This window comes from Notolepis coatsorum (assembly GCF_963971535.1).
Source record: "Notolepis coatsorum genome assembly, chromosome: 11".
Classification (NCBI taxonomy): domain Eukaryota; kingdom Metazoa; phylum Chordata; class Actinopteri; order Aulopiformes; family Paralepididae; genus Notolepis; species Notolepis coatsorum.
Window position 1 is genome coordinate 102,357,549 of NC_140175.1, and position 25,270 is coordinate 102,382,818.

Genomic DNA, 25,270 nt, shown 5'->3' on the forward strand with positions numbered 1-25,270 from the left:
TTGTTCTTGTCAGAGACCAGCAGGGCTGAGTCGTCCGCAAACAGGAACAAGTTGCAGTCACAAGCTGACGACATGTCATTTGCATAAATTAGGAACAGTAGCGGACCTAGTATGCTTCCTTGTGGAACACCACAGTTTACTGTGAGGGGGGGGGATAGGGTACCGTTTACCTCCACCATCTGCTCTCTCCCCTCCAGGTAGGATTGCATCCAGCTCACTGATAGACTATCAAAACCAATTGCTTTTAGCTTGTCAATCAGAATGGTGTGATTGACAGTGTCGAAGGCCTTTTGTAGGTCCAGCATGACCATGCCGCAGTATTTGCCCGCGTCCACCTCTTGTTTGATGTGGTCGTTTAAATAGAGAAGGCATGTGTCAGTGGAGTGGGATGTTCTGAAACCAGATTGGAATTCGTAGATTAGATTTTTTTCCGCAAGGTATTTTTCGACCTGTTCGTATACAATTTTTTCCATGACTTTCGAGATGGAGGTAAGGATAGAAACAGGGCGGTAGTTGCCTGGGTCTAATTTACTGCCTTTTTTGTGCAGAGGGGTCACTCGCAATTTTGAAGTCCTTGGGGACGTGTCCCTGTTTTATGGAGAGGTTTATTATGTGTGTGATGACTGGGGTGATGGCGGCTGCTGAGTCTCTGAGGAATTTGGAGGGGATGTTGTCATGGCCAGTGGCCTTGTTGGGTTGGAGGGCGCTCAGTTTTTTGAGTACCTCATCTGTTGTTACCATTTCCAGTTTGAAGTCGTCCTTGTGGACCCCTTAACATAGAGGCTGTGCTAGCTGCCGGAGCTAGGCTAGCAGACAGGGCTGGACCAGCATGAGAACAAGCTAGCTGAAAGGACAGTCCTAGCTGTGGGGAACAGGGTAGCTATCAGGGGAGCTAACGAGGCTAACGGGAGCTAACGAGGCTACCAGGGGAGCTAACAGGGGAGCTAACAAGGGAGCTAACAGGGGAGCTAACAGGGGACTCTCTACTACACTGTCTGTGCTGGCTGGGGTCGTCGACTGGTCGGGTCGTACTGTTATGGTTTGAAACCGACCCCAATCGCACAACACAAGACAGGTATTAGAGTAAGCCAAAACAGGGCAATATTTATTAATTAACAAAAGCGGCACAGTCCCTTTAAGGGAGAACACAAAAAACACAAGAGTCCATGAAATCTGAAACTGCGGCACTGTGCCTTTAACAGGCGAACAGGCTAAGGGACCAGGGCTAAGGGTCAGGGCTAAGGGCCAGGGCTAAGTGTCAGGGCCAGGACCAGAGCTAAGGGCCAGGGCTAAGTGTCAGGGCCAGGACCAGGGCTAAGTGTCAGGGCTAAGTGTCAGGACCAGGGCTAAGTGTCAGGGCTAAGTGTCAGGGCCAGGACCGCTTACAGGGATGAGGACAGGGTTACGACGGCGGAGGCCGGGCACCGGGACAGGAGCCTGACGGCGGAGGCCTGGCACGGGGACAGGGGCCCGACGGCGGAGGCCTGGCACGGGGACAGGGGCCCGACGGCGGAGGCCTGGCACGGGGACAGGGACCCGACAGCGGAGGCCGGGCACGGAGATCCTCCTCCCGTCCCTACACCGAGTAGGGCTTTGCTGCTCAGGAAGGAATCCTCCTCCTCCTCCTCGGATGCTGCAGATGGGCAGCGCGGAACAAAGGGGGTCCGAGGGGAAACGGGATGGGCACACGCCATCCTCCCATGGAATACTAGGGAGCGACGACGAGCCTGGGTCCGAGGGGAAACGGGATGGGCACACGCCATCCTCCCGTGGAATACTAGGGAGCGACGACGAGCCTGGGTCCGAGGGGAAACGGGATGGGCACACGCCATCCTCCCGTGGAATACTAGGGAGCGACGACGAGCCTGGGTCCGAGGGGAAACGGGATGGGCACACACCATCCTCCTGTGCAATACTAGGGAGCGACGACGAGCCGGGGTCCGAGAGGAACGGGATGAGCACACGCCATCCTCCCGTGGAATAATAGGGAGCGACGGCGAGGCTCACCCCAGGAACGAGGATCACGAAGAGACGCCTTCCTCCCGTGGAATCGGGAGCGATGGCGAGCCGGCTTGACATCTGGAGTGGGAACACTGGAACCTCCCGTAGAGAATTAGAGAGCGAAGGCGGTGTCCCACTCCAGGCAAACGGCGACAGGTGGTGATGGCTGGCACGTCGTCTCACGCCGGAGACGCGGCAGGTGATGGTGATGTACAGAATACAGAACGAACACAGAGTCCAGAACACAGAACACAGAACGACCCGACAAGGACTGGAGGGGAGTCTGCAACCTAAGTACTCTCCCGACCTGATTGCAAACTCCCAACAGGTGCGTGAAGGTAGAGGAACAAGAATGTCCCAGGGTGGGGGCTGGTGAAGAGAGTAGACAGGGAAAAAAGGTCCAGGGACAGGCGAATCCTCACAGTACCTCCCCCTCCACGGGAGCCACCGGGCGACCCAAAAATCAGACAGCGGGGCAGGGGACATGACAGAGCAACAAACAAAAAAAAAATGGGCCATGCTAGCAGGGGAAGCTACACCTAAAGTGGGGCTAGCAGAGGGACAGGGTAGCTGCCAGGGCATTGCTAGCTACAGGGCCTATGCTAGCTGTACTGCTACATTAACATAGAGGCTGTGCTAGCTGCCGGAGCTAGGCTAGCAGACAGGGCTGGACCAGCATGAGAACAAGCTAGCTGAAAGGACAGTCCTAGCTGTGGGGAACAGGGTAGCTATCAGGGGAGCTAACGAGGCTAACGGGAGCTAACGAGGCTACCAGGGGAGCTAACAGGGGAGCTAACAAGGGAGCTAACAGGGGAGCTAACAGGGGACTCTCTACTACACTGTCTGTGCTGGCTGGGGTCGTCGACTGGTCGGGTCGTACTGTTATGGTTTGAAACCGACCCCAATCGCACAACACAAGACAGGTATTAGAGTAAGCCAAAACAGGGCAATATTTATTAATTAACAAAAGCGGCACAGTCCCTTTAAGGGAGAACACAAAAAACACAAGAGTCCATGAAATCTGAAACTGCGGCACTGTGCCTTTAACAGGCGAACAGGCTAAGGGACCAGGGCTAAGGGTCAGGGCTAAGGGCCAGGGCTAAGTGTCAGGGCCAGGACCAGAGCTAAGGGCCAGGGCTAAGTGTCAGGGCCAGGACCAGGGCTAAGTGTCAGGGCTAAGTGTCAGGACCAGGACCAGGGCTAAGTGTCAGGGCTAAGTGTCAGGGCCAGGACCGCTTACAGGGATGAGGACAGGGTTACGACGGCGGAGGCCGGGCACCGGGACAGGAGCCTGACGGCGGAGGCCTGGCACGGGGACAGGGGCCCGACGGCGGAGGCCTGGCACGGGGACAGGGGCCCGACGGCGGAGGCCTGGCACGGGGACAGGGACCCGACAGCGGAGGCCGGGCACGGAGATCCTCCTCCCGTCCCTACACCGAGTAGGGCTTTGCTGCTCAGGAAGGAATCCTCCTCCTCCTCCTCGGATGCTGCAGATGGGCAGCGCGGAACAAAGGGGGTCCGAGGGGAAACGGGATGGGCACACGCCATCCTCCCATGGAATACTAGGGAGCGACGACAAGCCTGGGTCCGAGGGGAAACGGGATGGGCACACGCCATCCTCCCGTGGAATACTAGGGAGCGACGACGAGCCTGGGTCCGAGGGGAAACGGGATGGGCACACGCCATCCTCCCGTGGAATACTAGGGAGCGACGACGAGCCTGGGTCCGAGGGGAAACGGGATGGGCACACACCATCCTCCTGTGCAATACTAGGGAGCGACGACGAGCCGGGGTCCGAGAGGAACGGGATGAGCACACGCCATCCTCCCGTGGAATAATAGGGAGCGACGGCGAGGCTCACCCCAGGAACGAGGATCACGAAGAGACGCCTTCCTCCCGTGGAATCGGGAGCGATGGCGAGCCGGCTTGACATCTGGAGTGGGAACACTGGAACCTCCCGTAGAGAATTAGAGAGCGAAAGCGGTGTCCCACTCCAGGCAAACGGCGACAGGTGGTGATGGCTGGCACGTCGTCTCACACCGGAGACGCGGCAGGTGATGGTGATGTACAGAATACAGAACGAACACAGAGTCCAGAACACAGAACACAGAACGACCCGACAAGGACTGGAGGGGAGTCTGCAACCTAAGTACTCTCCCGACCTGATTGCAAACTCCCAACAGGTGTGTGAAGGTAGAGGAACAAGAATGTCCAAGGGTGGGGGCTGGTGAAGAGAGTAGACAGGGAAAAAAGGTCCAGGGACAATTTCAACCTAATAAAACTATGTTTATTGTCATTGTTTTAAGAACACAAGTTGACTTGGTAATACTCACATTTTGAGTAAAAAAAATCGCTTTTAACATGTGCAATGTTGATTAATCCCACTGGTCACAATGGTGACCGTAATAATGTTTTTGTTATAAGGCTCTGCAAATGTTACTGAATGATGTAGCAATGTATTTCCAGCTAAATTGAAATAATAAACAAATAAAGGGTCTCAATTAAATATGTGGCAGTAAAAAGAACCTGTGGGAGGATTTCAACAAGATAAATGCGACAACAGTGCAAAATATTTCACTATAATATTTCAAAGCAAAAAAAAAAAAAAAAAAATTATAATTCTTTATTTTTTTACTGCTGCCCCCTGTGCCTATGCAAATGCCCCTGCGTGCCTATGCAGGCACGCGTACCTACGGTTGCCTACCCCTGCTTTACAGCTTTGGGTAGGGCGTTCCACATTGATGTGGCATAATTGCGAAACGTGTTTAGTCCCTTGTTTGAGCCGAATCTGGGTTTAACATGATTTGTGGAGCTCCCTCTGGTGTTGTGATCGTGGTATTTACTGACCTTTGGGAAGTATTTTGACATGTACATGGGTACCTTGGTCGTGTAGTGTATCTTGTAGACCAGGCCCATTGCAAGTTGCTGTACTCTGTCGTCTACTCTAAGCCATCCTAGGTTGTCAAAGTGGGCAGGGGTGAGGTGGGTTCTAGGAGTAAGGTCAAGCAGTAGTATGACCAGTTTGTTTTGAGATGTTTGTAATTTTGTTTTTAGCGCCTTTGAGGTGCTTTGGTACCATGAGGTGCAAGCATAGTCATAGTACCCTTGAATGAGTGCTCCTGCCAGTCTTCAGGGTATTCCTGTTTACCAGAGAGGAGATCCGGTACAAGAATCGAGTTCGTTGATTGACTTTTTTTATTACATTTGATGCCATTTTGTCACAGGAGAGATTAGCCTCTAGGATGGAACCCAGGTAGGTAATTTCATCTTTCCTTGTGACAATATTGGCACCCACTGTAACTAAGAAGCCGTTGGTCTTGCTGAGTTTGTTATTTGAACCGAAGAGAATGGACTGTTTTGCCCATGTGTAATGATAGTTTGTTATCAGCGAGCCATAAGCAGATTCTGCCTAGTTCCGAGCTGAGGGTTTTTTCAACCTGTAACTTGTTTTTGTCAGAGACCAGCAGGACTGAGTCGTCCGCAAACAGGAACAAGTTGCAGTCACAAGATGACGACATGTCATTTGCATGAATTAGGAACAGTAGCGGTCCTAGTATGCTTCCTAACCTAACCCTAACCTTAACCCTAACCCTAACCTTAACCCTAACCCTTTGATTGATTGATTGATTGATTGAAAACTTTATTAACAGATTGCAGAATGGGTACAGTACAGTACAGCTCAATACATACAATTGTTAAGGGGATGCAGACCAGAGAAAGACTTTCGTCTTGTTTACATCAGGGTCCCCCATTTTCAATTCATCGTAACATATATGACATACATGACATACAGATAGACAGTACTGCTACATCTATACATTTATGACATACCAGTTTTGCAAATACAGTACTGTTTGTGATACAAAAAGATTCCAGAAAAAACAGGCTGACATTTGACGTAGAAACTGTACATTGGATTGGGTAGGTGGGGGTGGACTGTACATTGGAGGTGGTTGGGTGGGTGGGGGGGGTTGGGTAGGAGTGGGGGGGGGGGGGGGGGTTGGGTAGGAGGGGTGGGTGGGGGACACTGTACAACTGTACAAACAACACTGTACATTGGATTATTGACAAGACCATACTTGGTAATTTACTGTACATTGGAGGGGGTTGTGTTCGGACATTTACAGGGGCCAGTTTCGAGTTGCATTCTCCCTTAGGTGTTTTTTTAGAGTGTTTTTGAAAGTGGGTAGTGATTCACATTCCTTTACAGCTTTGGGTAGGGCGTTCCACATTGATGTGGCATAATTGCGAAACGTGTTTAGTCCCTTGTTTGAGCCGAATCTGGGTTTAACATGATTTGTGGAGCTCCCTCTGGTGTTGTGATCGTGGTATTTACTGACCTTTGGGAAGTATTTTGACATGTACATGGGTACCTTGGTCGTGTAGTGTATCTTGTAGACCAGGCCCATTGCAAGTTGCTGTACTCTGTCGTCTACTCTAAGCCATCCTAGGTTGTCAAAGTGGGCAGGGGTGAGGTGGGTTCTAGGAGTAAGGTCAAGCAGTAGTATGACCAGTTTGTTTTGAGATGTTTGTAATTTTGTTTTTAGCGCCTTTGAGGTGCTTTGGTACCATGAGGTGCTAACCTTAACCCTAACCCTAAACCGCAACACGGAACACACAAATGCAAATGCTGTCGAGTCCTCACTGCTTGTAAAAATAAACAGCACAAACTGACTACTTCCGGGTTTTACAGGAAACAACACAGAGTACAAGCCCCGAAGCCCCGCCCAGACGTTGGGCTTGCGGCTCTGCAGATTTTATGCTATTGGTCGACACGTCAGACCCTCGTGACTCCTGTCTGCAGTGTCGCAACAGCAGCAGCGGATGTGTGGATGACCAGCGCGTAGGGGTTTTCACTTTAGGACACATTATTATTATCACCAGGAACACAGAAACCCCCTGCTCTCCAATCCAATATAACAAGGGACATCTGCCTTTGCTTCTTCTGCGTCTTTCGACGGTTACAGGGTAAGTAAGGCCGTGTTTAAAAACGTGCCTCGTTATTATAATCTTACGAAAACATCTCACCACCGTGTAGCTAACCTGCCTCCTGACGTGAACATGCTAACAACGTTAGCTACCAAATGTCATTAATAAACCGTTGGTTGCCTAAGCTAGCGGTTATTATTATCGCAGGTAGTAATATAAATAATATTGTATATTATTTATAGAATGTCATCTGTTATGCTGTGTGAAAACAGCTGGTTGTGTGACACTTGACAGCTGGGCTGGAATAAGCTAACGTTAGCTGCATAGCGTTAAGCTAACAACACGCTAGCTCCAGTGAAACAGTGTTTTTATTATTATACCAGAGTCCCATGATGGGTGTGTTGCTGCCCTTTTATTGCTTGGCTAACGGTGCATTCACTGGGTTACACGGGAAGAATACCACAATCTTGCTTGCTTGGGCCCACCAACGATAACCAGTTTGCAAGTTCTTGATTATGGATACGTTTCCATTTGTCATGCAGGGTCAAGTTCAGTCTGGCCCTGCTGCACCCAACAAGGTTGTCCTATGATCGATCCATGTCTCACTCGTCCTGTCATATTCCCCCTCCCTGCAGTTTAGTCCAGGGAAGGATGGCATCCCGTAAGAAGGTGCTGTTGAAGGTGATCATTCTTGGAGATTCTGGGTAAGTAACAGTGCTGCGTACTTAAACATCTCATCTTTACCATAATAATGTAACATCAAGGTGCCAGCTGAGCCAGGATGTTCTCCTCAAAATAAATTCTTAGTTGACTAATAGTAGTCTTAAGAATATGTCACTAATTGATTAGTTGATTGAATCGACAAATCTGTTAAAATGGTGTGCCCCCCCCCCCATGCACAATAATCTTTAAAAATACCAAAAGGTATGCTCATAATTTTTGTGATGACTTATTTGGAAATGGTCAGTCAAAACTGAAAGTCTTACTTTAATTGCAGTTTTTATTTGTTTAGTTATGTTTCACATTGACGATTGATAACTCATACTCAACGAAGCATCATGCAGGTCAGGTGGACCAGGGTGAGACCACCTCAAAACAGGTGGACCAGGGTGAGACTACCTCCAGGGTGACCATGGGTCCTTAAAAAGTCTTTAATTCTGCTGATACCTGTAGACAACCTGACCTCAACCAGGTGGACCAGAGTGAGGTCGTTCGGTGTGGACCCAAGTTCACACCAACCTAAACGAAGTATGGTTCGTTTTGTCAAGCGATAATGTGAAACAAACCCGAAACCAATAAAAAAAACTGCAACAAAAGTAAACATTCACCTGAATTAGCTTAGGTGTGAAAAATACATGATTAATGGACAAAGTGGGGGCAGCCCTGCTGAGCATCTGCTATAATGTCAAAAGAACACCATGAAATAATGGGGTTACGGTTGTGATGGTGGTGATGACTGACCTCTGTTAAAGGGTTGAAGGACAATTGACCTATCTCAAACCGCACCCTCTTTTCTCGATCCTCCAATTACAACTGGTGCTTCCCTCGGACAAACAAAAGAGGGTGGGGTTTGAGATAGGCCAATACCAGTGTTTTGACGTGTGGGTCTCAAGTTATTCTTGCATTGATAGAAATTTTATTTCTCACGTTGTCTTTCATTCATTATATTCCCTTTTAAATTACTGAAATATTTGGTCCTTTTTTTAAATAATTTTTTGTATTATTTCCGATCACTGCTTCCTACCAAAAATAACTACCACTGGCAGTTGAGTGTATTGGAAAATGTATCTTAAATACCACATCAACTCGTGAGAATTACCACATTAGACGACAATGCCATGATAACTTATGTGTCACTTGCTTTCAGAAAAAAAGTCTTTCTATTGTGATATTCTACAGTATCGTAGGGTTGAGGAGATTCACCTGCTAGAATAATTTATTAATATGTTGACATTTAGACTAGGGAATAGGGATGCACCGAAATTTCGGCCACCGAAAGTTTTCGGCCGAAAATGGCAAAAAATGGCCTTTTGGCTTTCGGCCGAAAGAGTTTTTTCACCGAAAATATATCACAGAAACAGAAACAACCTGTAACCTAACGCGTGTTGTTGTGATGATGTTGCGCTGTCGGGAGTCGCGCTGTTTCTATGTAAACTCTGCGCGCAACGCGTCCAATAAATGCGTCTTTAACATGCTTTTATATCCTTATTTACTATATGCCCGTCGCGGTTAATCACTGAGTTATCTAATATGCATATTATTCAGAGCGAGAGGGGGGGGGGGATTGTGTTTCTCACATTGACGCTGTCTGTCTGTCGCGCGTCTACTGTGGAGAGTCAAGAGAGCGCATTCATCTGGGGACTAGAAAGGTGCGCTCAGTAGAGCACAGATGTCCGCTGCGGCAGCCAGAGAAAAGATGGAATTAATGTACTGTATGCATTCAGAAGTGCTGAATAAATGTTTTATGGACCCATAATAGTGATTATTTAAGTTAAGTTTTGCCATAATCATATATTTTTCCATAATCATAATGTTCCACAACATTGGTAAAAAAAAATTCTATTCTATGAATAATTTTCGGCCTTTCGGTTTTCGGCCAACTGTTTTCTATTTTCGGTATCGGTTTCGGCCAAGAATTTCCCATTCGGTGCATCCCTAATTTAGACCACATTGGCTTCTCAAGACTAAGAATTGTGTCGGGCTTGAGAAAGGTCAGAATGGTCAAAACATTGACTTATTAATAAAGGATTTTGGGAGCGTTCTAGCTTGTCTTTCTTTCATCCTGCACCGTGAAGATGTTTCCTTCCTTTCATAGGTGTATGTGATGCTTTAAGGCCAGGGGTGTACAGTACTTGAGTAATTGTACTTCGTTACAATACTTAAGTACTTTTTTTGGGGATTTATACTTTACTCGAGTATTATTAGGTTTGTATACTTGTACTTTTACTCAATTAAATTTCAGAGAAAAAAAACATACTTTTTACTCCTTACATTTAAAATGCAGACCTACAAAGTACAAATCTTGCAGGTCCAACCATTTTAATTAGTATATTTGTTTCAATGGCCGAACTAACGTTAACGTTATTAATCCTGCGGCCGCGCTTTATTTAAAAACAGCTAATCAAATCCCCATCAATGGAAAATGAACCCGCCCATACCCATGCTGATTGGTCCTTGTGCAAGACTAGAAAGCGGGGATCTTTGATTAAACACCTGCTATCAGAAGTATAGACATTTTTTTTTTTTTTTTTATACTTTTACTTTTTAGTACTTAAGTACATTTAAAAATAGAAACTTTTTTACTTTTACTCAAGTGTGTTTTTAGCCAGATACTCACTTTCACTTAAGTATCATTTCTGGGTACTTTTTTACACCCCTGCCTATTGCAGTAGTCGGCTAGAATCTACCAAACATTTTAGTAAAGGAGATTATGAAAAATGAACGCCAATGAAATACCAATTCTTTGTATTGAGGCAAGAATGACTTGCGACCCACGTATTAAAAACGCCGGCATTGTCCTGCTCTTGTTCTGCCCAACATGTACTCCCTGTTTATAAAATGTGGCCTGTATGTGTTCTGCCCAACATGTATTCCCTGTTTATAAAGCGTGGCCTGTATGTGTTCTGCCCAACATGTACTCCCTGTTTATAAAGCGTGGCCTGTATGTGTTCTGCCCAACATGTACTCCCTGTTTATAAAGCGTGGCCTGTATGTGTTCTGCCCAACATGTACTCCCTGTTTATAAAGCGTGGCCTGTATGTGTTCTGCCCAACATGTACTCCCTGTTTATAAAGCGTGGCCTGTATGTGTTCTGCCCAACATGTACTCCCTGTTTATAAAGCGTGGCCTGTATGTGTTCTGCCCAACATGTACTCCCTGTTTATAAAGCGTGGCCTGTATGTGTTCTGCCCAACATGTACTCCCTGTTTATAAAGCGTGGCCTGTATGTGTTCTGCCCAACATGTACTCTCTGTTTATAAAGCGTGGCCTGTATGTGTTCTGCCCAACATGTACTCCCTGTTTATAAAGTGTGGCCTGTATGTGTTCTGCCCAACATGTACTCCCTGTTTATAAAGCGTGGCCTGTATGTGTTCTGCCCAACATGTACTCCCTGTTTATAAAGCGTGGCCTGTATGTGTTCTGCCCAACATGTACTCCCTGTTTATAAAGCGTGGCCTGTATGTGTTCTGCCCAACATGTACTCCCTGTTTATAAAGTGTGGCCTGTATGTGTTCTGCCCAACATGTACTCCCTGTTTATAAAGCGTGGCCTGTATGTGTTCTGCCCAACATGTACTCCCTGTTTATAAAGCGTGGCCTGTATGTGTTCTGCCCAACATGTACTCCCTGTTTATAAAGCGTGGCCTGTATGTGTTCTGCCTTTATGTGACAGTGTTGGCAAGACTTCTCTGATGAACCAGTATGTGAACAAGAAGTTTAGCAACCAGTATAAGGCAACGATTGGAGCCGACTTCCTCACAAAGGAAGTGATGGTGGATGACAGACTTGTCACTATGCAGGTACGGTGTGTTTGTGTGTGTGTATATATATATTATATTTATATGTATATATTAGTGCTGTCGATAGATACATTTTTTTTTACTAATTAATCTCAATTTTCTGTAATTAATCTAGATTAAAAATAGCATTTGTCTATTTAAGACCGAAGCTTGTAACAGATATTTACTTGAGTAAAATCATGGAATTAATGTAAAATCAACACAAAAAGTATATTTAGATTCAAAGACTATTTTAATAGCTTTCTTTGAATACAGTTTCTCTCCTGTGAAATACAAATGTTCAACAAAACCATCAACATTGACTCAGCTAGACCTCTTTCTTATATCCGCAGCGCTAAGATTGAAGATTTTTCACTATAGATTAATCTAGATTTGAATGAGTTAAATAATTTAAATTAATCTCAAATTAAAGCATTAATTTGTACATCCCTAATCAGGGCTGTACGCTAAGCTTTTTCACTAGGGGCACACTTGCCCCTAAATGAGAAATTTAGGGGCAAAAAATATTTTTTAGGGGCACATTTTTAAATAACAATTTTACCATTATTTATATCGATTGTTTTATATAATATTTTTTTAATAAAATATATATATTATATAATCATACTTGTAGTTGTATTATCTGCGAGACATCGCCACCACGCAACAAGTCAAAATGCTCGCTATATGCAACCAGCTCCACTGTCTGTGTGTACTCGAGTAGCCTCCAGCTACGGCCAGGATTCTCCGGAGCTGCAGCTGGACCCTATACTGTAGCCTCCAGCTACGGCCAGGATTCCCCGGCGCTGCAGCTGGACCCTATTGACTATATTCAGCGTGCCCTCAGCTCGAATACGCATCGACTCAGTGTTATAAGACATTGATATCAGGAGCTATCTGAACTATTTAGTTTAATGGGACGTTTCGTTTTGAACAGTTAGGGTTGGGTACCGTTCACATTTGAACCAGTACCTGGGGATCGATAATGGTATACGACGACAGGGCTTGAGACTAACACCGTCCCGTCGTCCCGGGGGAAATAAAATATGTATTTGGGATGAAGAAAAATCCTCCACGGGGCCGGGACACAGTTGGGACGAAGAGGATTTATTTTCCCCCACTTGGAAAATGTCAACTGCGCCGACTGTCAGTGCGCATATCACTGTCAAACGGTGCGTGTCTTCCGAGTGCTCGCTTTAGTTGACAGTGGCACGAGACCACTGCACGAGACCCGCGGAAATATCAGAATGTTTAATAGAATGTTTAATAAAAGTTCTCGTGGTTCCGGCCATCCTCTAGCCATCCTCTCAGTCAAGGGAGCACTCTCAAACATGCTGCACTATTTGAAGTGTATAACGTTAAACAGAGCAGAAGAAGATGGAATAACAGACACAGACTGACCAACAGGGAACTGCATCCAACCCTAGTACAAAGGCAGGTCTGCGGTGGTGGCTACTGCCACTGCTGGCTCAATGTTCTCGACGGTCACATTTTCATTCGACGGCTCACTAGGAGGTGGAACGCGTCGAAAATATGAAGCAATACTAACTTTACTTTTCTTCATAGGCATAGCTAAATCAGACAGTCAGCCAGTCTATCAGAGTGCTCAATCGATTTTCCCCACTCTCATACCTGAGTGCTCAGCTCGCGTGAGTCGCGTCATCACACGGCTTGGATAATTTAGGAGTGAAATGCGAATGCAAGGCTTGAAATCCCTACTCGCAAGCCCGCCCCCAAATATTATTTACCAATCGCAACGGCCAATTAAAGGGGCAATTTGCGACGAGCTCGTCGCACTGTACAGCCCTGCTAATATATATATAAAATCTGGAATAAATAATCTATCTGTCCCACTCATTCAACAGTCTTGGGGGATAGAAAGATGGCGGATGATGAGGAAGACTGGATGGCATTGTTCTCGTTAGATTAGATTCAAATGTCGTCATACACCACAAGTACCGTACAACGAAAATAAGTTTGGCATCCAACCAAAGTGCAATAATAATATACAATGTACAGGTGATTAAACTGGGTACAAAATATACAAATTAGTACTGAGTGTAGTGCTAATCAGATGTATGTATAATATGTACAGTGATACAGGTGTAAGACAGTATGGTAGTAAGTCATACCATCCAGCAGCGTAACCAGTAAGAGTAGGATATGTACAGATATAGATATAGTATCTACAGATATGTAAAAGGACTATGCAGGTAAATACAGACGGGTGTGGAAAGATATATAATCTGTGGTGAGAATAAATATATATGGTATATACAGCATTTGTACATGCTATCATACAGAGCTATGGGTTATATGCAGGTGTATAAGTAAGTATATAGAGGGTTTATATGCAGGTATATTCAGACAAATGTGGATATATAGGGCTGTCTTAAATGCTTCGAAGCTTCATTCGATGGGCATGGGATTCGAATATGAAGATACAATTTGAATTTTTTTTTTTTTTTTTAAATCAACTGCCTCTCTTTGTATTCATTGTGCTGCTTTTATGAAGCCTCAAATGACGGCTTACAATATTTCATGAAAGCAAAGTGTTTTGTTTGTCTAAGATTTAAAAAGGTTTAAACTTTACAGCACTGACAAAGTTGAACAAAGTGCTGTACAAGTACCACAACATAAAAAAAAAAATTTAAAACAAATTTATGTATGCATTTTTATTTAAAAAATTGTATCTCGAAGCTTCGAATTAAAATCGAATCTCGGCCCAAAAGCTTCGAATTCCAAAAGAAAATTCGAAGGTCAACCCTATATATATATATATATATGCTGTAAATATATATGCTGTAAATATATATGCTGTAAATATAATAATATAAATATATAGCACTGCAGTCTGTCATGTATTAACACTTTGAGCGCCACTCACAGCTTTTCTTGGGTTTACGACTGACCGTTGAATGCCACGTCACGGCTTTTCTCGGGTATTTTTTTATTTAATTTTTTATTAGCGATCTGAAATCATATTGCATCACGCGAGCCTACCGTTGGAGATCCAGGAACCGCCGGCGATCAGATGTGAAAAAAGCGCCCCCTATCGTCTCCCAGATGGTAAATCACCCTTTTGGAATGGACTCAATGAAAGTGAATGGGAGAACAGATTTCTGACTCCACATTTTACTTCTCACTGATGCAGCCGGGGTCTACCAGAGTTCATTCTGGAGCCTCTGAGCCACGGCAAATATGGGTTATACTGTACACACGATGGATCAATACATTTATCGATTTTTTCGAATGGCGATCGGAAATTGGAATAAACCATTTGGATACCATCTGACCTCGGGTAAGGAATCTATGTTATCAGTGTTAGGATAATCAGACTTGTTTTCACAGAGATATAAGCGTTTATGTGATATGTGATATAGCTGTTTTGACTGTAAAAGCCATGAGGAAATAACAGCATCGATTATCAGCGCATGGCACGAGCGTGCGTGCGCACACATATACTATCGATCATCTAGCGTTTATTTGAAAACTATTCATAAATAGGCCGACAAATTCCAGTAAAAGGCGATTATCATAGAATGGGTTGTTTTTTCCCCGGAAAACGGGTGATTTTCTAAATGCTATCAAACGGAAATGAAGCGATAAAAATACAATCTGCCTTGCCAATGTTGACTGGAAAATGAGTCTTTGATAAGCGACGGGCAGATTAGACACATAGCCATAATTAAAACATAGATTAGGCGATATTGGCCGTGGACCGTGGCATTCAAGGGGGTAAAAAGGAAAACACGGCCGGCGCTCAAAGTGTTAAGGGCTCTACATGCTCGAGCAACTGCCTGACAGATGACAGGTTGCAGATGTTGCAGAGGGTGTTGTAGAGTGTGTTGCAAGGATGTTGCGTACCTTTCACCAAAATCTAATCTGAACAACCGTTGCGTTGATGTTGCGTAGCATTGATTGGTTGGTTAGCGAATGGGGGCGGGCTGTTATATAATATTGGTTCTGCAGGCAGGAATACTATCCTCGATAGTTAACGTAATTTATACAAATGGAAGTATTGGGGGCGGTTAGGTGGTCGAGCGGAGATTGCGTTCGTTACCAGCCCCGGAGCTGTGAGCTTGGTTCGCCTGTTCGAATCCGGCTCACAGCTCCGGGGTTGTCACCAGCTTGGCTGGCCGTCTGCACTGATACAATTGGCTGTATCAGAGGGTGGGAGAAGCTGGCGGGGTGGGTCCGGGTCGTTGTAAACAGCGACTCCTACAGTTCGGTCGGGGCGCCTGCTAAGCGCGGATTGGACGTGAGGGGGATAGTGTGGTCCTCCCACACGCTACGCCCTCTCAATGAGAATCCGCGCTGCCAGGTGAAAAGAAGCGGTGATTGGCTGGACGTGTGTCGGAGGAAGCACGTGGTAGCCTCCACTCTCCCAAATGATCTGACTGTGGGGGGTAAAGCGCAGCGACCAGGAAGGGACTGGGAATTGGCATACGACTAACATTGGGATGGGAGAAAATCGGAGGAAAATGGAGGGGGAAAAAGACTAATAAAAAAAAAAAAAAAAAAAAATGGAAGTATTGATTTATTTGTAACAAATCATTAAAAAAAATCCGGTCGATATGTTAGTTTTTTTACACATATGTTGGATTATGTAATTGGTTTGTCATGACAAACTAATAAAAAATCGCGAATTAACCGGTGGTTATCCTATAGCCCTAGTTATCATTTCAACAAAGTGGAGCTGCAGGGGAAGACTTCCATAGCATACGCCTTCAAATACTCTTACCTTGACGATTAAAAGCCTCCACAATTTAGTAAACAGTATACCCATGGCTGGTGTTGATGTTTTACAATGCCAGCTTGTGAGAATTCGTTGTAGCTACCCAACTAACGTTAATGCCATTCAGAATTTATTAACATAGCTACAACAACACACAGTAACGTTAATATAATTACATGCATCATTGTTTACAATGAACGGTTGGGCTAATCGAAAGGACTGGACATGGACAAGTTAAACAGCAATTAATTAATTGAATACAACGGGTAGTTCGAGCTGCACCACAGCCACAGGGATATACGGCTTTGACAAGCTCTCTCTCTCCTGCCGATTCAATTTAGCAGCTCTTCCTCGAGTGCCTGTAGCTGCCTGCATTTGCACAACGGCGTCCATCCCTGCTGCTAGCTAACGTTAAAACTAACCTAAAGTTAGTGTCCTTGGGCAAGACACTTAACCTACTTGCCTCGTATGAATGTGTATGCATGTGAATGAATGTTGGTGGTGGTCGGAGGGGCCGTAGGCGATGATTATTCGCCACGCTTCCGTGAGTCTGCCTCAGGGCAGCTCTGGCTGCAATTGTAGCTTATCACTACCGGTATGACTGTGTATGAACGAATAATGGACTCTGTAAGCGCTCTGGGGTCACTGGGGTGTCATGAAGAGCACTATATAAATCCAATCCATTATTATTATTAGTTGTTCACCAACAATCTCAACATTTGTATTTAGCGTCTGTTCAAAAACACAGAACCGGACTACACAAGCCGATAGCGATAGCATCAATAATACTTCCGGTCGGGGGGTTTCAAAATAAAAGAGCGACGTCTAAAACACCGGAAAGACTTTTATTTTGTACATTATCTAACGTTAAAACGAACCTAAACTAACATTACAACTAACCTAAAGTTTAAACTAACAAACTAACAAGCGTAACAAGCAAACTAAATATAACTATATTACACTATATACAAGAACACGAGCAAAAACAAACATAAACACGGCTATTATATGGGTTATCAATGGGTTGGTTGAGAAGGGAAGTTTCATCTATCTAGGGAACCTAGCTACATTGTTTATTGTTTAAAAGGATCCCCATTAGCTGTCACCTTTAAGTGGCGAGCTAGTCTTCCTGGGGTCCACACAGAAAGACAACAGAAAACACAAAACATAACAACATGAGTTTCATATGACAATCACAATTAACAATGATAATCTAAAAACAGTAAAACATTGTAGACATCATTATCAGAATATTTTTCTCACATATTTAAGTAGTGCATTCTCAGGTGGTATTTGAAAGACACTTTACTATTCAATTTACTTATGTTCAGTGGGCAGTTATTCCAATGATTGATGGCACGATAAACAACAGTCCTCTTTAAAGCATTTGATTTAGGACGTGGTAACATAATCTGTCCATCATCAGCTGACCTAGTAAAATAAGAATGAACCTCACTGCATCTGACAATTTGTTTGTATAAGAAAACAGGTTGAGACGAAAAGACAGTGTTCCTGAAAGATTTAACTGTGTTGAAAACCCAGTTATCTACTGTTAACCTTGAGAGTTGCCGGTGCATAGTTTTTGTTCTCATGGAGCAATGTAAGACTAACCTTGCAGCTCTGTACAATGTTGCAGATGCATAAAGGCAGAGTGTCTGCAACATTGTTGCGTTGTCGATGTTGTGTCGCAGTCGCGTCACAGTTGCTCGAACATGTAGAGCCCTTTAGAATATAATGTGACTATCTAGAGAGGTGGACGAGATACCACATAGTCGGAACCAATGTGAGTACAGACTCTGCATTGTACAATGATTCATGCGGACTAGTATTGGCCAATTACAATAACAAGTGAGTCAGCTGTTATTGTTTTTACATTCCTCCACCCCTTCAGCTTGGCATTCCTGGCAGATTGTAATTTTAGTATCATCTTATTGGCTTAAAGAAAAAAGAACGCTACACTGCAGCCATTTTTCCCTCACAGGGCCAGTTTTGTTTATTCACGTCATGTTTGCTGGGAAAGTTTATATGGAGGAGCATCATCCGCACGTCCTTTGTAGTCCTGTGTTTGCGTGACGCGCCTCGTTCTTGGCCTCATGACACTGCACTTGGTGGAATGTTCTGGTTTAAATTGTGCTAGTGGTTGTGAGACTAGACATTTGTGCAAAATGTAAAAACCCAAAGGCCCAGGGGCACCTCACTCAGCCCTGTAAAACATACATTTAGTCTGACAGTTTTTGTGAGTTAACCACTACCACACGACACAGGGTTAACCCTTTCATAACCCTTTCACTACCACACTACAGACGGTTAACCGTCTATAGTGTGGTAGTGAAAGGTTAACCTTCTGTACTGTGGTAGTGAAAAGGTTAATGAGTTTGAATTATGTCCTCCAATGATGTCATCGGAGGACACCGGATCCTTGTGTTGTATTAATTTACAGCTCAGTGAAATCGTGGACATGAAATAATAGCAGCAATCCCTGTTGCTATTACAGCTCAGTGACATTATGTAGATGAATGAATAGCCATAGGGATTACTGTTTATTCATTGAGCTGTAATTAACACAAACACAAGTGTACAGTCACCTCAGATGACATCGCTGCAGGACTGTTTTAACTCTTAACCCTCAGTAACTGTCGAACTTAATCAACAGGGTTCGCACAAGGTCCTTGAAGTGCTTAAAGTGCTTGATTTTTTACAAAAAAGTCGAGGCCTGGAATTCCTTAACACTTTGAGCGCCACGCCTGGTTTTCCGTTTTACCGGCTGAATGCCACCATCGGCGCCAATGTTAACGTTAATATCGCCTAATCTATGTTTTAAATTATGGCTATGTGTCTAATCTGCCCATCGCATTATCAAAGACTATTTTCCAGTCAGTGCTGTCAAGGCAGATTGTTTTTTTATCGCGTCGTTTCCGTTTCAGAGCAGTTAGAAAAGCCCCCGTTTTGATATAAAAAACAGCTCATTCTGGAGCATTCTATGAAAATCGTCTTTTAGTGGAATATTCCACAACGTTGATATTCGTCGGCCTTTTTATGAATCGTTGTCAAATAAACGCTAGATGATCAATATTATACGTGCACGCAAGCACATTACGGCCGCGCACGGATAATAGCTCCGTTGATTTCCTCACGGACTTTTACAGTGAAACCGAAAGAAGACATTTCACAAAACAGCTTATAACTTCATCAAACTTACTCTGATTATCCTAACACTGATAACATAGAGTCCTTACCTGACATCAGATGGTATCCAACTGGTATATTCCAATTCCTGATCACCATTCGAAAAAATCGATACGTGTATGGATCCAACGCGATACTGTAGATCTCCATGATCAGCGGGGATCTGAGGTTCCAGAATGAACTGTGGTAACCCCGGCTGGATCAGTGAACTGGAAAATGTGGAGTACCGGATTTCTTTCCCCATTCATTTTCATTGAGTCCATTCCAAAATCACTTATGTCATCTGGGTGACGACAGGGGGCGCTTTTTTCCACAGTGATCGCCGGCGCCCCTCGGCTATACTCGGGTAGGCTCGGGTGATGCAATAATTTTTCAGATCGCAAAAAAAAAAAAAAAAAAAAAATCCGAGAAATCTCGTGAGTGGCTAGCAACCACCTATAAAAAAACCAGAGAAATCTCGTGAGTGGCACGGAAAGTGTTAAACAGCCCATTTTTTAACAAGGTGCTTAAAAAGTCCTTGAAATTCGAATCAACCATTCGCATTGAAAGTTCATCCATGATAAAATTGTTCTGAATCAAGAAATGCGTTTATTTATTTATTTATTTTTAATGAAAGTGCTTGGATAAGTACTTGAAAGTCCTTGAATTTCATTTTACAATGTCTGTGGGAACCCTGGTCACCTCCGATGACATCGCTGGAGGACTGTTGTTTTAACTCTTAACCCTCAATAACTGGTGAACTTAATCAACGTGTGCAACATGGTTTAGCATCTTGGATTATGTCTGAGATTATGCGTAAAATAAACCAGCATTTGTTTTTCCGGTGAAGTGCCCCCTTTTTAACTGTTTCCCTGCCAGCCAGTTGGCTTAAAAATGCTGATTTGGAACTTGGAAGAGGTGTGCTCTCCACCACTGACCCCGCCGCACGCATCACAGCGAGGAACACTGAAAGGCAGAAGCTCGGTGGCCAAGTACCAGTAATTAGGCACTTTTATAATAACTCTCCCCCCTTCTAATACACGCCCCCCCCCCCCCCCCCCCCCCCCCCCGAGACCCGATGCAGATTTGAAAGTATGGAATGTTAAACCTCCTGCAGTGTAAACGGACATGTTTATCCCGGCAGTAAATGGAACAGCTGCTATACAATTGAAAGCTGTGGGGGAAATTATGCAGAACTCCTACAGGAAGTCCAAGCCCATGTACAGGAATCGAGCGCAAAACAAAAGAATCAATGATTTGATCATCGACGTGGGCCGTGATCACCACCACAATGCAGACTAATCTATAGCCTGATTAATCCTTTCCCGTCCTGGCAGGCTGTAGCCAGGGTTCGCACAAGGTCCTTGAAGTGCTTGATAAAATAAAAAAAGGCCTCGAATTCCTTGAAAACAGAATTTTTTTTAACAAGGTGCTTAAAAAGTCATTGAAATTCATCCATGATACAATTGTTCTGAATCAAGAAATCAGTTTTTTTTGGTTCAGTCTTAATCAAATCTGACGAGTCGCTGTCTCGCGTGCTCCAACTGCTTTCCCTCATTTCTTTGCGTGTGATGCTCTAGCTTGCTCTAGCTGGCAAACGCCAAGAATATGACATTTTTTGAAAATGAAAAATAGTGCTTGGAAAAGTACTCAAAAGTCCTTGAATTTCATTTTGCTGTGGGAACCCTGTGATTAAAATCCTCTCCCGTCCTTGACCAGCCACGGGCTGCAGCGAGCTGATGCAGTAGAGCTCAACAGTAGCACATTACAGCTGTATCAGTTGAATTTCACAGAATATGTCTGTTTTGGTCAAATAATCAGAAGTGATGGAAGCTTTACCAAAGTCCGTCTCAAGAGAGGTCGGTTCACTCCGCCAGCATCTTGATAACGGGGAGACTAACGAGACCTGACACCCCCCCTCCCCCTCTTTCTCACGCTCTCTCTGTGTCCCATCCTGTGTGGTCACCATAGACTAGAAGAATAGTGGAACCAAATAGAATTAGAATGGGGAAGTTCTGTAGTTTTTTGTCTCCCATCAGCAAACACTTCTCTCTCTCTCTCTCTCTCTCTCTCTCTTTCTCTCTCTATCTTTTTCTCTGCCTTTGTGTCTCTCTGCCTTTGTGTGTGTCTCTCTCTCTCTCTCTCAGATCTGGGACACGGCGGGCCAGGAGAGGTTCCAGTCCCTGGGCGTGGCGTTCTACCGCGGGGCGGACTGCTGTGTCCTGGTGTACGACGTGACGGCGCCCAGCACCTTCAAGACCCTCGACAGCTGGAGGGACGAGTTCCTGATCCAGGCGAGCCCCCGGGACCCCGAGAACTTCCCCTTTGTGGTGCTGGGCAACAAGATCGACCTGGAGAACCGACAGGTAGGTGGGAGGGAGGGAGGGCTCGGGCCGGCGACGTGAAGGTATATACGGAGGTGTAGTGGTTACTTCCTGGTCTATAGGGAGGTGTAGTGGTTACTTCCTGGTCTATAGGGAGGTGTAGTGGTTACTTCCTGGTCTATAGGGAGGTGTAGTGGTTACTTCCTGGTCTATAGGGAGGTGTAGTGGTTACTTCCTGGTCTATAGGGAGGTGTAGTGGTTACGTCATTGTTGTTTCCGGCCGGTCCACCTCGCTTGAAATCACAATGTATTTCCAATGGACACATTTCTAAATCGTCTCGTTTTAAAACGAATAAAGCATGAACATTGGCATGGTGTACCTTTCTGCGTGTATTCATCCACAATCTATAGCTCAACATGAAACTATTCGCAATTAATCGTAAAATAATTACGTCTAATTTTATTTCAACCATAAATGCTTAAACAATAATGTTAGTGATAGAAGGGAACTCATTTTATGCAAAAATGGAAAGCTTGCCAATGTTCATGAGGCAGAATCATTACAATAGCCGATAATACATTTTCCCAATGATAAATCCCTATACAGGTCGACCGCGCGGGAAACTAAAGTGACGTCAAACTACACCTCCCTATTGAGGCGTGTAGATGTTGTGGCGTCACACCCTGCCCAGTTGTTTTAAAAGGTCCAATCTGTACCACATTACTATATAGCTATAATGCAGAGTCTGTATTGTCAAATTGATGTCAAATTGCGTACCTAGTATTGGGTCTGTATTACATCAATTTGACAATTTAGTCATTTAGCACGGACGCTTTTATCCAAAGCGACCTCTCTGGCAGCTGAGGGTCAGTGGCATTGTTTTCGTCAAATAATATTGAGCTTGAGTGTTAGACCGGTTCCTGACAGGCAGCGAGAGGGCGAACTGGAGTCGAAATTGCGGGCGACACTGTCCTGATATGAGGCGGCGCGTGTCCGAGTGTCTGTGTGTGTGTGTGTTACCTGGAAGCACACGGGGGCAAAGCAGCCTGCGATTCTTGACCAATAAAAAGTGTTTAGGGGCGGGACTTGGCCGCGTAATCGCTCAACTAGAGACACAGCGAGCGAATATTTGAGGGGGGAACGACATCGCCGCTCAGTTCGCTGTCGCTCGCGGCAGGTCAATATAGTCTGATTGAAACGAATACATTTTAATCATTTTCGCAATCACGCTCGTTCGCGTCGCTGCCTGTCAGGAAGGGGTGTTATACTGCGAGTGCATAGTAGTAGACATAGCTAGATATGTAGTAGTAGGAGTTGGTCTCAAGGGGCCTGAAGATGCAGAGCGGAGGGGTCTTGAGGGTGTGTAGTTAGAGACCATTGACCGGAGGTAGGAGGGAGCCGTGCCCCTCGCTGCACGGTGTGCCAGGTCAAGGACCTTGACGCAGAGTTGTGTGGCGATGGGAAGCCAGTGCAGCTCTGAGAAGTGGGGTGACATCGGCTGACTTTGGTACATTTGGTCAATTACGCTGGTGTGCTTTGTCACTCAATAATATGCAAAAAGCTGGTGACTCCTTGTGAGTTTGACCGATCATACAGTAGGGCTGACCTTCGAAGCTTTTTTTGGCAATCGAAGCTTCGGGGCCGAGCTTCGATTTTAATTCGAAGTTTCGAGAAAAAAATAATATTAATTATAATATTTTTTTTTTTATCTTATGTTGTGGGACTTGTACAGCACTTTGGTCAACTTTGTTGTTTTAAAATGTGCTCTATAAATAAAGTGGATTGGATTAATTAATTAAGTAGCCCCTTTCGTGACTGTGACGCAGCCAACAAGGTTTCACTCGGCTGCGCTGCCTGGGTGCAGTGGGGCTGCTCTCACAGCCAACGACATGACATTACATAATTATGTTGCAACCTTCGTCTATCAAGCAAACAATTATATTATATTTAATTGATCATTTATAATTATATCAGACAATGCACCTACAAAAGCAGATGATTACAATTAAATTAGCCAACTTGGTAACACATTAGTCATAGCAGCATAGGCATAGCCTTATTAATGTTTTGTGTGGCGTCGCCGTCGTGTACAACGATACTTACGTTTTTTAGGTGATTTGACAAAGTTGTTGTAGAGTTGTGATATGCCATTTTCTTCTGGCATATCTGGCACTCGGCTTTTTGGGCATTGTCTTTGCATATTTTAAAGTGTAACCACACGTCTGATGACTGCTTCGTCGACATGTCTGCTGCACATGTCCTTGTTGTTTTCAACACAGATAATCTCCATGTGCGTGTTGTAGAGAGGTGGAGTCGAGGCGCCGCTTCCTTTCGTTTCATTGGAATGGAGGCGCAAGATTTGGGAGGCAAAAAATAGAAAATTCTTTTAAAGGGGAACTATCTTATAAATGGCCTTTTTGAGTGTTTAGCATTGTTTCCTAGCTATGTGAACTTATATTAATATGATCTATGTCTCAAAATTCTCATATTGGCGCATTCTTCCAATTCTCCTCTCACAATATTCACCCTCACTGAACTGAGTCGTTTGAAAATGTGCCTATATGTGATGTCATATAGTCACTGCTGCATGTTAATGTTCAGGGGGGGCCGACGGTGCACAGTGGTTTAGGTGGCACCTGCAGCTGCGGCTGCAAAACAGCTCGAAATCTTGAGGTAGAAAAATGCTGTTTTTGAGGACTTGATTAGAAATACAAAACAATGAATAAAAAAAAAATATATATTACAGAGGTGTTCCATAGACTCACAGGAATTGTGTAAAAGTGCCCAAATAGTGAAAGAAATAGTAAAATAGTTCCCCTTTAAACTTCGATTTTTTTTTTTATGTTCGAAGCTTGTGCCATCGAACGAAGCTTCAAAGTATTTAAGACAGCCCTATCATACAGGGATTAAAGTTCTCCATCACTAAGATGGATTTCCTTCATTTGGTCCGAGGAGAAGAAAATTAGAACGGGTGGGTATTGAGAGAGAGAGAGAGAGAGAGAGAGAGAGAGAGCGAGAGAGCGAGCGAGCTTGTGTGCTAAAAAAATTATTCTTAAAAAAAATATATGTATATATATATATATATATTGTCACACAGCCATCACTGTGACTGGATATGTGATAAAGATGTGATTTGATTGAAATGGAGGAAGAGGGGGATGACGTTAACACTTTCAGTGCCCAGCAGGGGGCGTACGATTTAGTGCTTGAATGCCCAGCATCCACTTCTATGTTAGCGTTAATATTGCCTAATCTATGTTTTAAATTATGGCTATGTGTCTAATCTGCCTGTCGCTTATCAATGACTCATTTTCCAGTCAACATTGTCGAAGCGGATTGTTTTTTTATCGGTTCATTTCCGTTTTATAGCATCTTGAAAAGCCCTCGTTTTCAAGGAAAATAAAAATATTCCATAATAAACGGAATATTCTAGAATACACAAAACTTCTAATTTTTCTGCCTATTTATGAATCGTTTTCAAATAAACGCTAGATTATCGATAGTATATGTATGCACGCTGGGGCCGCAATCTGATATCTGATCTGATATATTTCCTGATCGCTCGCACAGCCAAACAGCCATCTCAAACATAGGGGAACCAACGCTTATATCTC

At 44.4% G+C, this 25,270-nt stretch overlaps 1 protein-coding gene across 1 annotated transcript in view; it reads left to right on the plus strand.

Annotated features, from left to right (window-relative positions):
- The first annotated feature begins 6,810 nt into the window (after positions 1 to 6,810).
- The window catches only part of LOC311236646 (ras-related protein rab7), a 30,289-nt gene continuing 11,829 nt past the window's right edge, over positions 6,811 to 25,270 (plus strand). The window contains exons 1-4 of the mRNA XM_084324353.1: positions 6,811 to 6,969; positions 7,566 to 7,634; positions 11,323 to 11,449; positions 21,479 to 21,697. Of these exons, the coding sequence (XP_084180479.1) occupies positions 7,582 to 7,634; positions 11,323 to 11,449; positions 21,479 to 21,697 (399 nt within the window). The 5' untranslated portion in view covers positions 6,811 to 6,969; positions 7,566 to 7,581. The remainder of the gene's footprint in view (positions 6,970 to 7,565; positions 7,635 to 11,322; positions 11,450 to 21,478; positions 21,698 to 25,270) is intronic.